The sequence below is a fragment of the Cyclopterus lumpus genome, chromosome 14 (assembly GCF_009769545.1).
Source record: "Cyclopterus lumpus isolate fCycLum1 chromosome 14, fCycLum1.pri, whole genome shotgun sequence".
In the NCBI taxonomy this organism is placed as follows: domain Eukaryota; kingdom Metazoa; phylum Chordata; class Actinopteri; order Perciformes; family Cyclopteridae; genus Cyclopterus; species Cyclopterus lumpus.
Window position 1 is genome coordinate 12509580 of NC_046979.1, and position 16700 is coordinate 12526279.

Consider the following 16700-nt stretch of genomic DNA (forward strand, 5'->3'; position numbering starts at 1 on the left):
AGGCTCTTTAGACAAATGAACTGGGCTCAAACACATTGTTTTTTTTCTGGTGGATATTTCCTTTTCCTTGCCTGCATCTTCTTTCTTTGTCTTTCAAACTCGCAGTAGAGGGTCTTAAAATTATGTTCACTGTTAAGCACAGACAGCATGTATAAGTGAAACAAACTAATTAGTTTCCTACAGCAACAAAAAAAAGGGTTCCCAATCAATGTAGGCCACCTGTCAACTGGTCTGTGAAAAATAATACTCTACATTAATTTAACAACATCTTCATTTCAATAAAAATCTTAATCTCAATATTAACCATAATGGAGCATCTCTGACTGTAATCTTTTTCTTAAAAAACATTCAGGGAACTATAGGCTGCTTTATATAGAAACACCAAATTAATATTTCAACATACCAGATATTTTTGTACATGAATTGTGTCATCGAAGAGCACATCCAGCGGAGCAGTCTGAAGGTAACACAAGTATCCAGCGGAGGCAACGTAACGCTGATATGCTGCATGAAGCCAATGATACAGAAAGAGTGAGTTTACCTCTGAAAAGAAAAAAAGAAAGAGGGTTGAGGAATGCTCTCCCCTCCTACATGAGTTCCACAGGCAGGTGTTTGTGCTACCTGTGTGTGTGTGTGTGTGTGTGTGCGTGCGTGCGTGCGCGCGTGCGTGCGTGCGTGCGTGTGTGCGTGTGTGTGTGTGTGTGTGTGTGTGTGTGAGAGATAAATAATGCACTCAAAGCTACTGAAATATAAAGTTATGTTGTGCAAATGATCAAACAGATTAAACAGCTGCACATACATAGAAAAAATAAGACTTTGATTAAAAGGCTTGGGGTCTGAGTTGCACCTTTCACTCTCCCCATTCCTCCTTTTCACTCAATGATGTATAATACCACTCCAGGCAAAGGATTTCCTTTACCTTAGGAGCACATTCCTCATCAACACAGGAGGTTATGCTTTTAACATGTTCTTATCTTCTCTAAACAATCTCTCAGTTCGTACAGCAACGCTGTGAGCGAAAAGGACTTTAGCTCCTTGGAAAACTGACAATGAACTCTGAAATTCCTCAAGTCTGCCAGCAAACATAACATTTTATTTTACTGTAGGTCATGAGTACAAACATGTTATTTGACCTTGAGGATGCTTCTGCTTGACCTTGGTCTTGGGAGGAAGAGATCTGGTCAAGGTAGAGGGTGTACTAAGATTTAGAAGTTAAGTTATTCTCAATCACTCTCTGTAATATCTCTCCACCCACAATCATGTAACAATACATTATTCACAGAGTGCTAGTGCTTATTGAGGTACAAGGATATCGTCTGCGATTCATTCAAATAGAAAACTAGCCCAGAGATGTAAATGTTTGCTGCAGTCTAACTATCACAAAATGGCATTTGAAAGCAGGTCTTTGGGTCTTTACACATACAATAATGATAGTGCAGTATTTATCCTGCATATTTAACTGCTAAGTGTTTCTGAGTTATTGAAAGTCGATAATTTTCACAACAAGATCGCTGATTTATCGCCGTAAAAAGATAATTTAATCTTTAATTTATCAAATGAAAAGGCCCCAAACCATGTTCCATTGGGAATGCCACTGGGTTTTGTGGGTGACCTGAACCCTTGAAATACATGTAATACCTTTTAAAAAAGACCATCAGCACAAGTTGAACTATCTAGCAAACTTATTCATGACTCAAATTGATACTTGTGAATGAACATCAAAAGTTATCTTGCATGAAGGAACTTGATAAACTTCCACCGCCAGTCCCATATGTTTCACTGTCCCACATTGCGGTGATGATGGAGGCTAATTAATTTAACTCAAACATGTATGTCAGTACCAGCTACGCCAACCTGCTGAGACATGCTCCAACATTTACAACATTCCTGTCATGGAAAGGTATATTTAGCTGGATCATGCTGAAGAAAAGCAGTGAAAAGAAAAGGCTGAGATAGGATGCTGTAAAAAAGAAAGAAGAGGATAATGAGTATATATAGCAGCTTATGATTGTCTTATATAAAGTCTATTAATGAATTCCCCTGAGGGAAAGCACATAAACGTGTGTCAAGACTACTGCAGACATACCCACACTGAATTGTGTAAACTGTGTTATCTTGGCAGTGTGTACTGTAGATAAAGTGTAAAATATTAGATAGAACAAAACTTGATTTTGACAACAAGCATTCACATGCATGAAGTCAGAGAAGCAAAGAAATCATCTGCTTTCCAACTTTATCACTGCATGAAAGAAAACATGCTATTATAATTTGACACTTTCTTGCCTGGTGGCGGAGGACAACTTTCATGAATGCACTATGTGTAAAGTTTCTCTTTTTAGATGGGGATCATAACATAATGACATTTAATAAGTGTAATATATAAAGCAACACATTTAGTGAGCTCCAAAAAAAACTACCAACTCTCATTCTCATTATGGCTCGGAATGACCTTACGGTGACATTATAAGCTTTTGTTTTTGTTAAATGGAATTAAATTCTCACATTCCTTGGTGGTATCATTTGAACGTTACTGTATTAACTGTAAACGCATGCAAATCTCCTGCAAAAAAATAAATATGTTATCTTTAAGAGACAGAGATTATTCTGCTGGTGGGTTTATAGGTGTGACGTTAGAGACTTGGTCCCTTTTAACTCTCTGTCCTCCCCCAGGTTTTCTCCCAACGAGAGTTGTCTTTTCCAGGTCTGTCCTGTATGGTATACACACACATCTATTTACACCTGAACACAACATCAGAATTCATGCAAGAGTGACAGTGGTGGAGGTCATCTCTTGGTGGTCTGCTGGAGAGTTGCATATCATCACAAAAGACCAGTGGTGGAATGTAACTAAGAACTATTTGTGACATACTTGTACATGAGTATTTCCACTCTATGCTACTTTGTACTGCTTTTCCACTACTTTTCAGAAGGAAATATTGTACTTCTTTCACCATTGCAAAATATAATGACTGTCTGTGACTCTGGGAATATCGTGGACAAGCTGTACATCGCTAGCTGTGTAAGATTGTATAAAATGAACAAATACTTCACAATAAATAATTCTGCCAAAAACAGTGAATCGCTATCAGATAAAAGACATGTCTGGTGTCTACTAGCCTATTCACAGCTTTGTGTTTGCCACGATGAGGGTGGATTTACCGCTCGGCTGTCGCCTTTTTGACCCCTTCGACTCTCCGTAGTGCAAGCGGAAGTAGCAGCGCGGGTTGTCTACTGGTTGCTTATGAATACTATTTCGCGGGAGAGTTCGTTAGCCAGAGCCAGGCTGTCAACACTGACAGTTATTACATTCATAACACAATGAGTTTGTGGGTGGACAAATATCGACCGACGTCACTCGGCAAACTCGACTATCATAAAGAGCAAGCGACCCAGCTGAAAAACCTGGTAAGAGGACCAACCTGCGATGTTAACTAATCAGGACAAGTTAGCATTAGCATACTCAATAGCTGCGTATAGGCTATCGATTAAATTTAATTTAAGTCACATTAACGTTAAATATAAGTTGGAGAGCAACCCGAGTTAAACTAGCAAGTTAATGACATCATTGTTTTAAGGTCACGTTAACGTTTGGTGCCACTATTGATGGATTCACATCACAATGCCCTTCAGTTTTGTAAATGTGTTATCGTAGTGTGTACAACACCAGGCATTAGAATAAATGTGGCGCAAGTCATCTAACACTACCATGTGGCATATTAAGGCAATGTATGTTGATGACATTTTAGTCCAGTAAAGTTTAAGCAACATTTTTTATATATAATAAAGCAAACACTCTTTCTTTTTAATGTCTGTTTCAGGTTCAATGTGGTGACTTCCCCCACTTGTTGGTGTACGGGCCATCAGGTGCAGGGAAGAAGACCCGCATCATGTGTCTGCTGAGGGAGCTGTATGGAGCCGGGGTGGAGAAGCTCCGCATAGAACACCAGACCATTGTGGTGAGAGGGGAAATATATATATATATATATATACTACGAGTCACTCCAGACTTCTCTGTCCCCATGACAACACTATCAAATTGTCTGACGAAGGCTTACTTGCAACCCTATTTTTGTGTTTTTCGTCTCTAGGCTCCCTCAAAGAAGAAAATTGAGATTAACACGATAGCCAGCAACTATCACTTGGAAGTCAACCCAAGGTAACTTAATGATTAATAAGTAGCTCTGTACATTTACTCAAGTACTGTAATCACAGTTTGGAGGACATCATTTATCTTCATTTCAGAGAAAATGTTGCATTTTCTACTCAAATGCCTTTATTTTAGAGCTGTAGTTGTTTGTTACTTTGCAGATTAATATTTATTAATAGGACTTTATGGTTGAGTTATTATTAGCCATCTACTCTACAAACTTATGTTAGTGGTGCACTTTTCCCCTGTGAATGGTTTGTTTGGTCACTCATTAAAAAAAACTGAGGTGCAGGACAAGACAAGTGTTGGATAAGAAAGAGACTTTAGTTCTTCAAAGTGTGTGGCTTTTGTGTTTAGCAGGCTGCTGTCTGGCTCAGTGAGACTGTAATTCATTTTCTGTTGGGACATTAAGTATTTCTGTTCTGTTTCTAAAAGTGATGCTGGAAACCAGGACCGCGTGGTGATTCAAGAGCTGATTAAAACTGTGGCTCAGTCTCAGCAGATCCAGACAAGCACACAGAGAGAGTTCAAAGGTAAGAAAGACGCATACCGTTGTGTCACTTTAACTTGTGATTGCTGGTCCATGTCTAAGAATGGTCTGTGGCTCAGTGACAAACATAATATCAGACTGTCACTGTTGTAACTGGCAAATGTTTGGTTTTAGTGGTGTTGCTAACAGAAGTGGACAGACTCACAAAGGATGCCCAGCATGCATTGCGCCGAACAATGGAAAAGTACATGTCCACCTGCCGTCTCATCCTCTGCTCTACCTCCACCTCGAAAGTCATTGGGCCAATTCGGAGCCGTTGTCTGGCTATCAGAGTTCCTCTGCCGAGCACAGAAGAGGTGAAGATGATGTGCTCAAGATTGTCACTCGTAATCATCTGAAAGTTGCACGCCTTAAAGATTGCTGCGTAAGTCACAATCAAGACTACGTTTCACCTGTTTACCCCTTGTCTCCTGTGTTATTGTTGTCAGGTCTGCAGTGTTTTGACATCAATCTGTAAAAAGGAGGGCCTGCTCCTTCCACCTGAGCTGGCCAAACAAATCACTGAGAAGTCTGGTCGCAACCTCCGCAAAGCCCTTTTGATGTGTGAGGCATGCAGAGTGCAGCAGTACGTTTTCACAGAACATATTATCATTCCTTCACATCATACTCCTTGGATTAGCATGGGATATAAATGAAAATGGTTTACTTATTTAGACTGCATTATTCTTTCCCAGGTATCCCTTCTCGGCAGACCAAGACGTCCCGCAGACGGACTGGGAGGTCTACCTCAGAGAAACCGCTAACGCCATCGTCAGCCAGCAAACCCCTCAGAGGTAGGAGAGGCAAAAAGAGAGAAAGGAGCTTTAGTTTGTTCTGTAGCAATTAAGGAAAGTGGTTCAGATTTGTGGGTGTATTTCACTGCTGAATCTCCATCTGTGTCTGTTCCAGGTTGTTGGAGGTTCGCGCCAGGCTATACGAGCTGCTGACTCACTGCATCCCTCCTGATATCATAATGAAGGTATCGTTCATCTTCCGTCATAGTGTTAAAAAGGTTTGCAGTGATGTTTACGTTCAGGATTATTCATTTTTCTCGTCCAATCCTCAAACAGGGTCTGGTAACAGAGTTGCTGAGTAACTGCGATGGTCAGCTGAAGACAGAGGTGGCCCACATGGCAGCCTACTACGAACACAGACTGCAGCTGGGCAGCAAAGCCATCTACCACCTCGAGGCCTTCACCGCCAAGTTCATGGCCATCTACAAGAAGTTCATGGAAGACGGTCTGGATGGGATGATGTTTTGACTGATGATGTACTTTTCCTCAACAGCCATTGTTGATTTTCTGCTATCTTGATTTATTGCCCCGACAAGACTTCCATTGGACTTAATACAGGTTTGTATTATGTAAGGCTCGGTGGTGACATGAACATAACTCACCCAAAAACAAGTCGGTCTTACAGTTTGTTGCTTTTTGCCGTGGATTGTTGCCCAGAAACTCAACTCAGCACTGCACATAGTTTGTAAACCTTGAACTGTCACTCTAGTGGGGTTAAACAATGCAAACTGAGCAGTTTTGATAGTAGCAGGCAATTCTTTGTATTAAAAACATACTGCGAGGATGAGATGTTTCCCTAAAAATCTGTATCAGAACATAATAAATTACTTTGTTTATATAAAAAAAAGTCTGGTGGTGTTCCCTGAAAATGACCAGACATGGATTTTATTATTGTGAACAAACACGACAATCTGTACATGAACCCTAAATGTTACATCGCAATCATGAGTTTGACAAGAGCGGCCGTGGCGTCGGATATTTTATGACATCACAATGCGTACATTAGTTTGATGTTGCTCTAAGGTTCCCAGTATGTGAGACAGACAGGAAACATGTGGAGAGAGCGAGGAGGATTCATGCAACGGCCCAAATTAAGCCAGGGCTGTTAGTGTTTTCACCTTCTTATTTAAGGAAATGTTTTGTCAAGTAATCAAAACAAATACTCATTACAGTCACTACACAAACATTACAAATATAAAAAAGTATTTTTAGATGTTCTGTCAACCCATGAAGGCCGATACCAACACGTTTCCTTCTTTGGATTCTACGGGTAAATTATCTTGTGGAGTGCAAGAGGTCTCAAATGTACACCACTCACGGGATTTGAAGAGGCCATCCTGTGATATACACATCATCTGGAACCGATAACAACAATCAGCTCAGTTTTATTTTTTTCTTGAGTAATTTAGAAAAAGAAACCCAAAGTCAGTCATCAGTAAGACTCTTTGTGTCTCTTGGCTGTGTAGTAGATAATGAGGCCCAGGGTGATCAGCACCCCTGAACCTACCAGAGTCAGGAAGCCCAACACAGGCCTCTTGACCAGCACATGGCAGCCGATGCAGGGCTGAGGCATGCTGGGACACTGTTGGGGTGCAGCTCCCTGAATAGGGAAGCCGTTGTGCTGGATGATGTTGCGATAGTTGGAGAGAGAGGCCTTGATGATGACCTCCCCGTGAACGTGGCCGTACAAGCCAAAGCCCGGGTCCCTTTGGTCGCTCAGGGCGTATGCAAAGTAACCTTTCAGGTTTACGCCATCCAGAGTGTACGCTGAGGAGGAGAGAAACATGTGACACGTTCAAGATTCATTTTCAGGGACTTTTTAAGTGAGTTGGTGGGCTGGATGTGTTTGACAGAAAATGCTTTACCTATAACCCCTCGTTTAGTGTTTATCAGTAGCATATACACATATAATAAATTGCATAATTGAAAAATGTACTGTTTAACAGTTATAATTTATCCTTCACAGACATATTGCATATAATGTCGACGGCTACATCAATGCATATTCCAACAAAAAAAATGTTGTAGGAGGGTTGAAATAAATTGTTACCAAAAAAGCCACTGTTTTGATTCGCAGTCCCCAAAACAGTAGTAATTGTTTTTAGCAGTAGAAAGTAACTATGGTTACAAGCACTAATAATGTTAAAAAGAAAAATCCCATATGAGTTTTTGTTTATTGTAAACCCAATTTCTGGCACTATTTAAAAACAAAAACAAATAGGAAGTAAGATAAGCATTTTCAAAGATCAAATCATTCAATGTAAAAAGTAATAAATTCCTCACATGTTATGGTTGATGTATTTTAGTCAAAATATAAACACTAATATATAGTGATGTATCCTAACTGCTTTCTGAGGGCGGTTGCCCCCTAGTGGTTAGAGAGCAAACTTAAAACAGTAACATAAAACTATGTGCACATCAGCGCATGACTGCAAGGTTTTAAACTGCAAGCCAAGGTCTTCCCTGAGTGTAACCCAATAAACTTTGCAAGGACAGGTAATTGGATAGCGAGTGACCTTGACTCCAGAATCCAAGTGAAGAGTGTGTATCTGTGTTGATATTTGTGTCTGTTCTGAGTCAGCTGACAACTCAGGGGTCAGTGACCTAAATACCTGTCTAATAATTAAACTCCACTGAGGCCAGTAAGGGGGAACACTCGATTCAGTGATTATAGTATTCAGCGGTTTTGTATTAATCCTGTAAAAAACAGCAAGATATTGTGTGTCTGTGGTCTCACCTTTCAGCGCCTCGTTGATGTAGTTGTACAGATAGTAGACTCTCAGGCTGTCTTTGAAGTGGGCTGGGTCCTCCTGCGCCCCGTTGGCCATCACATAGACGGGTACATCGCAGTAGTGCTCCCTCACCTGACACAGCGGGAGAGCAACGGAAGTATTTACCTCAGTTCACTTCTCATCCACTTGGTATGAAAACACTTCAAGTGGAATATGCCGTGATAAGCCACTCTTGGTTTTGCAGTGATATTTTAAAGAAGGTGTTTGTAGACATTTAAAAATACTAACATGGAGTTATAGATTGTTCTTCCATAAAGAATACAACAACCTGGTACAACATTATTAAAGTTGCACCCCTTGTTGAAAAATTCAGAATCTATTAATATTAAACTATTCTTAATATCAAAGGTTTAACTACTGGACACAAGATGCTTTTATTATATCCCTGTCAACTTGCCAACTACTGGTTTAAGTCAATAAAAAGGGTCAGTTAGCTATACATCCAACTTGTTATCTTTTTACAAGACTCAGACCAGGCTCACCCAGTTGAGGGCTTTCCTCAGACCCCAGGGCACAACAGGCCACGGGGACATGATCCATGTGGTGTCTATCATGTGCTGGACCTCCAGCATTGCTGTGTAGGTGTACCTGCACACATGGACATGATACAGAAGCTGAAGACAAAATAACATTCTCACTAATATCTAACGCCTTTAAGATGGTGGCCGTATCACTACAACAGGGCTTAATATTGGTCCTCAACTGAACACTATCCAAGTAGCTTTTAAAATGTCATACCTCGCTCTCCCCCCTCTTGTTTCCTGTGTGCATGTCATCTTTCACTGTCAAAACAATGGCAAAAAAAGTGACTTTATCTTACGAGTCTTCCATGGCGTGTGTCACCAGCTCAGTACTGAAGTGACTAATGGCAAAGAAGTCATAGGACCCTTTAACCAGCCGTCTGTCCTCCTCATTGAACACTGGCAGGCTGAGGAAGCACACACACACACACACACACACACAGATTATTAATTGTGTATACTTAACATGTTGTCATTAATGGTATACTGCTACTACAACTTCCAGCTCAATGATACTGAAATCCCACCATATTACATCTTGGAATAGTCCCAGTTTAAATCCAACCCTTACATCCTGTACAATCAGAAATAAAGCAACACATTGAATAACGGAACCGAGGTGATCTGTTCACATCTCTTCATTGTGACTCTAAACTGCAATGCTTATTCTTTAGCCAACAGAGTGAATGTATTGAAGTAAGAATGAAGCATTCATACTCTAGTGAGCTGAGCTGCCGCAGCCAGCTCCTCATTCCCAGAGGGTAGTCCCCACTGCCAAAGATGGGCTCTGCAAACCAGCCCACGCGGAAGTCTAAAACCCTTTTAGCTGGTTCCACATCTTCACGGCTTAATGAAAATGCCGGTTCCACCCAGTCCATGTGCAGAGCCAGAGACACCTGAGACACAACACAGAGTGAAACGTGGCGGTACAGATATCATCTGTGACGTTTTCATTCTCCTATTGACTGAAGTGATTCATGAAAGCTTTTACATTTAATTTATGGACTGTTTAAAACACATTGTCAAGTTTTATGTACACCAAATTGCTGTATTTTAATGCACCAGAAAGAGTGATTAATTTGGAGTAGCAAAAGCAGCGAGAGAAAACACGAAAAATAAAAAACCCAACACACAAATTTCCACAATAAAAGATCCATTAAAAATATATTACTGTACTGACGAAAGATGACTCGCATTTCATAAAACAACATACCGGTATGATAAAAGTATTCAAGTATATATAATAGATAAATTCCTCTGCTGACCTTTCCTCCCTGTGCGTGTCTGAACTCGCGGTCGTAGGCGCGCCAGGCCAGGGCGTGCGCCCGCAGCATCTGGTGACCCTCCTGGTAGCTCACCGTCTCATCATTGGGCTCGTTCAGGGTGATCCACATCTTCACATGGGCGCCGAGTTCTCTGTAACAAAGTCTGGCATAGTCTGCGAACGCCTCTGGAGTCTCTCTGAGAAGAAAAGAGAAATGGGTACCATTTTAATTAAGATTGCATTCATATCGGGCACGTGGTGGTTTTTCACCTTGAAATTCATGTACAAATAATCACTATATAACAAAAGACTGTTTAAAAGAAACACTCAGAAGCTCACACACACACACAAATAAATACATGTCATAGATGAATCATATGAGATCTATTACCATCTAACAATAAATGTTGTGCCAATACAGATGAAAATGCCAATACATAAGATGGTTCCAGTGTGTAAATATTGTAATCACTGGTTTTAGTGATATCTCTTTATTACAGGAAAAGGAAAGATGATAACATGGCAGCAAGTGATAGCGGTTTCATGTTGATGGCACATAGGACAGACTGGGGACATCATTGCATCAGACCAGTCAGTAAATTGCAATAAACCATATCTGATAAAGATGGGTGTTTATTAGTTCTGTGTTCAAGCTCGAACTTCCATGTAAATAATAATAACATTTGAATTAAAATGAGAAAGTGGCTAACACCTTAAAAGTGCGTTTACTCCAGAATCAGCTGTGCATCTGACCTGTTCAGCCACCTGTTGGCGGTCTCCAGCGGGGCCGGCAGGCTGCTGCGCAGGCGCGTGTGGTGCCACAGAGTGACCACGGGCGTGACGTTGGCCAGCAGCAGCCGACGGGTGAAGCAGCGGTAGTAGCCCAGCAGGGTGGTGTTGGGATGAGCCACGTCACCTGTAGGCACCACAGCCGACCAGTTGAGGGAGAAGTGGAAGTGGTTTACCCCAACTTGCCGGATTTCATCCACCTGAAGAGAGGGAGGAGGAATAACGTGGCACAGCTTTAACTTTCACACACCTGGAGAAACAGCACCAATCTATTGAAAAACTGAGCCAGTTGCTAAGGGAATACCTAAAGCAAGTATGTTACAGTAAACCTTCCTGCCAATCAGTTGTCGAACCCCTAAAAAAGTACAAATACTAACACAATTACCAACCATTCTTGAAAATCAGAGTGAGATAAAAAAAAAAGTAACTGAAAGAACCAAAGAAAGTCCTCCACACTGCTGGTTACTTCATTATTTTTACAAAGATGTACCACCAAGTGACAAAAATGTTTACTTTAAATGTTTTTTAAATAATGATTAAGAATTACTAAGAAAATAAATGTGCTACAAAGTCATTTTTATTTCAATTGTCTCTTCATGATGCATTTCAGAGCTACTTTGGAGCTGTAGAACAGACATGATCCCTCACTGTCTTCCCACACATACACACTGCCAAATGGGCTTTAGTGTTATGGTAACTGTGAAAAATACACTTTTCAGTACAGAAGAGTTCTGTTCCTCGAGTGTTTTCCGCTCTTCAAAAGATAAATGTTTGACTGGTAGGAGAAGCCACCTGTTGTCGGATGGTGGCGTAATCAGAACAGCGTGTGGTTCGGCGTACAGGCGGCGTACTGAAGCCCTTCAACTTCATCAGCTCTCCGTTGTCAGAGATGTTCCACAAGTAAATACTGGGGTCTGCAAACAGGCTGGGCGTGGTCTCCACCTATGACATGAGGGAGAACAGAAGTAACACACCAATGTAAACATGCACTGAGTCGCCCTCTCGCCACATGTTTACCTAATACACACCACGGCAAATAGAGACCAAACAGGACCAATCGATAGAAAGACTTGGTACTGTGCTGTTTAGCTCGGCTGGCAGAGCTAGCTGGTGTCAGGTTATGTGGTTTATGATTAAGAGATGATTCATCAGTGTGGCTGTTTCTGAGCTGGACTTTCACCATGAAAACTGCAAGTTCAAAACTTAGTATCGGCGGAATTGCAGCTACTAATTTACTTCCTCAAAACACTGAAAGACAATATAATAATAATAGTGATAATACTTCACTAAATATTAGAGAGGTTTGTACTGAATCGCTCAACCAAAGTTAATAAAGTGTTAATGTTTTCTCAAGTTCTTCTGTTTCTGAGGAAATATTCTCATTGAGTTTCATTCACGAACAGACCTCTAAACTTTGGCAACTTCCTGTCCTTCCACACACACACACACACACACACACACACACACACACACACACACACACACACACACACACACACACACACACACCTGTATGGAGTTGGCTGATACCCCCCAGGCAAAATCACATGGGAAGACTCCTTGTGCTGGTCTGTTCTCTGGGAGTTCTGGGAAACCGTTCCTCCGGATGACATTTCTTTAAGAATAATGAATAATCATCCATTCAGGAGGATCTGTGCTGAGAGTGAAAACGATGCCACTAGTTGTAAGGCATCATTAGATGTGCCATTATGTGGTAAGTTCCATCAATAAAGCTTTCAGAAGAAATATTAGTATTAGTTATCGCACACGTTACAATAGTGTGCATCCGTTGTCAAACTCACCACTGGTCACATGATGACACGTACCTGTAAAAGGTGGCAGATGTCTTTGGCTCTCTCTTCATGTCGAGAGTGTTGAAGTCAACATAGTACAGTCCCCGTCGTATCCCATATTCCCTGTGCCACTCGAAGCCGTCGATGAGAGACCAGGCTGTGTATCCGATCACATTCACGCCATCGATGACGATCGCTGACAGACAGATGGACAGACCAGAGTAAAGTCCTAGCTTCTCCCAACTTGAGATTTCATGTCAAATGGTTTATGCTCCTATGGGAAACAACTGTTGTAGTTGATGGTTGAGATCAGACTGTATCATTACTCACATTTCAGTGCCTCTGCAATGAACCTCTTGAGGTAGTACATGTTTTTTGGGTCTTCCGTCTTAGTATTGCCAAGGACGTACCTGTGTTGAGAAGTAGTAAAAAGACGATGTTTGACAACACAGCGACCTCCAGAACAACACACAAGGACATCACAGACGGATGGACAACAGGACATCCACACCTACCAACCACTCTGCACCACAAAGATGGGTGGCTTGTTGTACTCTGCGTTGACCCAGTAGAGCAGCATCCTCAGGTCCAGTTCCTCCTTCTGCCCAAACTTCAGGCTGTCATTGATGAGCTGGAAGCTCAGGGCCGCTCCATGAGAGAGGGCGAAGAAGTCGGCCGTTCCCCTCACCTGCTCCCTCTCCTCCGGGGTGAAGGAGGGCAGACGTGAGCCCAGCCTCTCCTTCATGCAGGGAGGGTAGTCCCCATCTATGAAGAGAGGCCGGGCGAACCAGCCCAGGACGTGGTCCAGGGAGCACTGACACTCGTGCAGGTTCTGCAGGCGAGTGCGGCTGGGCTTGATCCAGTGAGAGGCCAGCGCCATGGACAGCTTGCCCTGCTGACGGGGTCGGTAGTGGCGATCGTAGAGATGCCATGCAGCTGCATGAGCCTGGGCAGACAGAAGGGGAAGGAGAAGAGGATGCTAGGTATACAATGATCATGGAAAGTTTAGAGTGCGAAGAGTGAGTGGGACAAAATGAAAAAAAGACAAACTATTTCATTCAGGTCAGTGCAGTTTAAAATACTTCACTAACAACATAAGACTATTGCATGTCAGTCAAACACAGGGAGACTTCTTCACACCAAAATAAAAATCTAAATGAATCTAAATAAAAAGTTTCCAAATTATAAAAGTGAAAAAGATAAATAAACACAATAACATATGCCGTTTTGGAACTGTACCCAAGTAAATGTTATGCTTCGTTTTTTTAAACCAATTCATAAAGGAACATCTCATAATTCACTAATTAACTACAATTAAGTTGCTCGATCTTTTACTTCTTTTTTTTAACGGAAAAACTGACCTTGAGGAGATTGTGTCCAACACGGAACGGGAGATCGGGGTCGTTCTTTATCCCGGGAGCGACCACTCCGGTGCCATACCCGTGCCGCGCCACCACAAACGGGTTATCAATGGTGATCCAATACTTCACATCATCCCCGAAAGTCTGGAAACAGAAATCGGCGTAGTCCTTGAAAATCCCCACAAGCTCCGGATGGCTCCAGCCGCCGAGGGTCTGCTGGAGGTGGTCTGGCAGGTCCCAGTGGTAGAGCGTGACCACCGGCTCCACGTGGCGCTCCTTCAGCCTCTTGATGAGTGTCCGGTAGTAGTTGGTGCCGATTTCGTTGTAACTCCCGCGGGTGCCGTTGGGAAATATCCTGGACCAGGACAGGGAGAACCTGTAGTGGGTGACCTCAAGCTGCTCGATGGCTCTCAGGTCTGTGTGGATGTTATGATAGCTGTCGCTGCCAACGTCTCCGGTGGTCATTCGGTTCCCACCGCGCGTAAAAGTGTCCCAAATGGAGAGCCCCTTGCCGTCCTTCTCAAACGCGCCCTCCACCTGGTACGCCGCCGTGCCCACTGCCCAGATGAAGCCCTTGGGGAAGGTGTCGTAGAGGAACGCCTTGTCTCCTGGATAGGGCAGTCTACGGAAACGAGCCCACGTTTTCAGACCAGCGTTGGGATATGCGGCCGCAGAGGAAAGGAGGGCGAGACATGTCAAAAGGGCGACCGGGCCACTCGTGTTGCCCGTCATAGCCGGCCTCTGTTGTCCAGTGGAACGCTCCAATTGTCATTCAACCATGCTTAGGGCTGCCAGCGACTATATAGCGGGCTGTGGAGTGCAGGCAACCAGCTGTGAACCCACCACACGTCGCCTCTACAAATCTATCAATGATTAGCCAAAGCACCTGACGCACGAAGGTCTCCATGGGCACAACATGATGTCTCCATGGGCACAACATGATGTTAAGAGCCCGGGATGATCACTCGCGTGCTAAGCAGGGACACATTAGTTTACGATTTATCTATGAATGAATAAGGAATGATAATTTCAAATTAAATTGGGATTTCTTTCTCATTTTGTTTTCGTAAAGCCTCAGAGTGCTTTTTCTTCAAGATGAGCATTTCTACTTGAAATGGATTCGCTCCAGGACCCAGGTGCAAAAGCCTTAATATGATCTCCGTAACAGCACCATTACCATATATCCTGCACTGGCAGATAATCTTATAACGCCATTTATATGTCACACGACAAGAGCAGAAAAACTAATCTGAATTTTTCACTGGATCAAGTTCAGTCAGGGAGCGAGGGGAGAGGAAGGAGCGAGGGAGCGAGGGGAGAGGAAGGAGCGAGGGAGCGAGGGGAAAGGAAGGAGCGAGGGAGCGAGGGGAGAGGAAGGAGCGAGGAAGCGAGGGAAGAGGAAGGAGCGACGGAGCGAGGGAAGAGGAAGGAGCGACGGAGCGAGGGAGCGAGGGGAGAGGAAGGAGAGAGGGAAGAGGAGAAGATATGCAAACAGCAGTCAGTGTACTGCTGCACCGTGGTCACTGCTTCCTTATCGGCCTCCAGTGTTGCTTGGAAACTCAGGCCTCTTACTGATGGCCATCTTGGTCCATGTAGCACCTGCACAAATAACTGAAGAGGGTTAGGCTGAAGGATCGTGAGAGTGTGTGCGTGTGTGTGTGTGCGTGTGTGTGTGTGTGTGTGTGTGTGTGTGTGTGTGCGCGCGCGCGCGCGTTGCAACATAGGAATACGCATTTTGAGATAGGTACACTTTTAAGAAATAAACAATTTTTCACCACAGATAGAATACACACATATACAGAAATGAAAAGCAAGTAAGAAGTAAATTAAGAATACTCAAAGACAACAAACAGTAAGTTGTGTAGAGTTGAAAACAGAAGACAGTAAACATTTTGATAATAGATTCATCGTTAAAAAACAATTTCAAGCAAAAATACCAAACATTCCTTCCTTTCAGTTTCTCCAATGTGTGAATTTGTCTGCTTCATGTTTTATATCATTGTCAATATAATAATATGTGGGGTTTACCGGTTGGTCATATCAACCGGGGCTTTACGTTTGTGTTGTTCCAGTTTTCTGATAGACCAAACAACTTTAATGGATAATGCCAATAATCATGTCAATCAATAATGTTCTGAATAAGGTTTAAAAAGATCCAGCAGAAAATTAACTGCTTAAATGAAATATTTATCAAAGTTGTACAAGTTATCAACAAAAGTTATAATACATAAGTAATATACATGGTGAACTGGGCAGGCAGATCTTTTTATAAAAATGCATTCAAAATACAAAAGTCAACAAATAAATCCCAGCATATATTTATGAATCACGTGGAGCTCAGCAAGTGACGGGTGAAGGATGTCGTCTTTCAGTGGTTTATCTGATGCAGGAAAACAGGCTCAGCGGGCAGTCGAGCAGCACGTGACTGCGGCCGGTCATGGAACATAACCAGGGGCATTGTGGGTGTTTTTCCACCAAGCCAAGCTGCACTGGGAAGTTTAGATCTCAAGTGTACATGCATAAGCAATGTGGAGCACAGTTTCCATATTTAAAAGGAAGAATACCATAAGCATGAGAGAGCAAGCTGGTGGTGATGGGACGTCTGTGTGGTTAAATCAGAGCCAACTCATACATCTGTCTGAGAAGATGCGGAGAGGGTCTGTTATGCTATTTCGATGAGGAATGATTTATGACCAAAACAGACTCCTTA

General features: G+C 42.6%; 2 protein-coding genes across 2 annotated transcripts; one reads left to right on the plus strand and one right to left on the minus strand.

Moving 5' to 3' along the window:
- The first annotated feature begins 3201 nt into the window (after positions 1 to 3201).
- Positions 3202 to 6306, plus strand: rfc3 (replication factor C (activator 1) 3). Its single transcript, XM_034550976.1, has 9 exons — positions 3202 to 3405; positions 3819 to 3956; positions 4089 to 4156; positions 4583 to 4680; positions 4812 to 4993; positions 5126 to 5262; positions 5372 to 5470; positions 5586 to 5655; positions 5747 to 6306. Exons 1-9 carry the CDS (start codon positions 3319 to 3321, stop codon positions 5936 to 5938), a joined length of 1071 nt encoding a protein of 356 aa, XP_034406867.1. The 5' UTR covers positions 3202 to 3318; the 3' UTR covers positions 5939 to 6306.
- A 384-nt stretch (positions 6307 to 6690) lies between these two features.
- kl (klotho) lies at positions 6691 to 14771 on the minus strand. The gene is made up of 13 exons (XM_034550977.1): positions 13991 to 14771; positions 13145 to 13575; positions 12960 to 13039; positions 12663 to 12825; positions 12346 to 12451; positions 11629 to 11778; positions 10801 to 11036; positions 10049 to 10244; positions 9501 to 9679; positions 9083 to 9190; positions 8745 to 8850; positions 8208 to 8334; positions 6691 to 7237 (listed from the first exon to the last, which is right to left on the minus strand). The coding sequence occupies exons 1-13, from the start codon at positions 14720 to 14722 to the stop codon at positions 6903 to 6905; spliced, it is 2949 nt and encodes a 982-aa protein (XP_034406868.1). The 5' UTR covers positions 14723 to 14771; the 3' UTR covers positions 6691 to 6902.
- Between the last annotated feature and the right edge of the window lie 1929 nt (positions 14772 to 16700).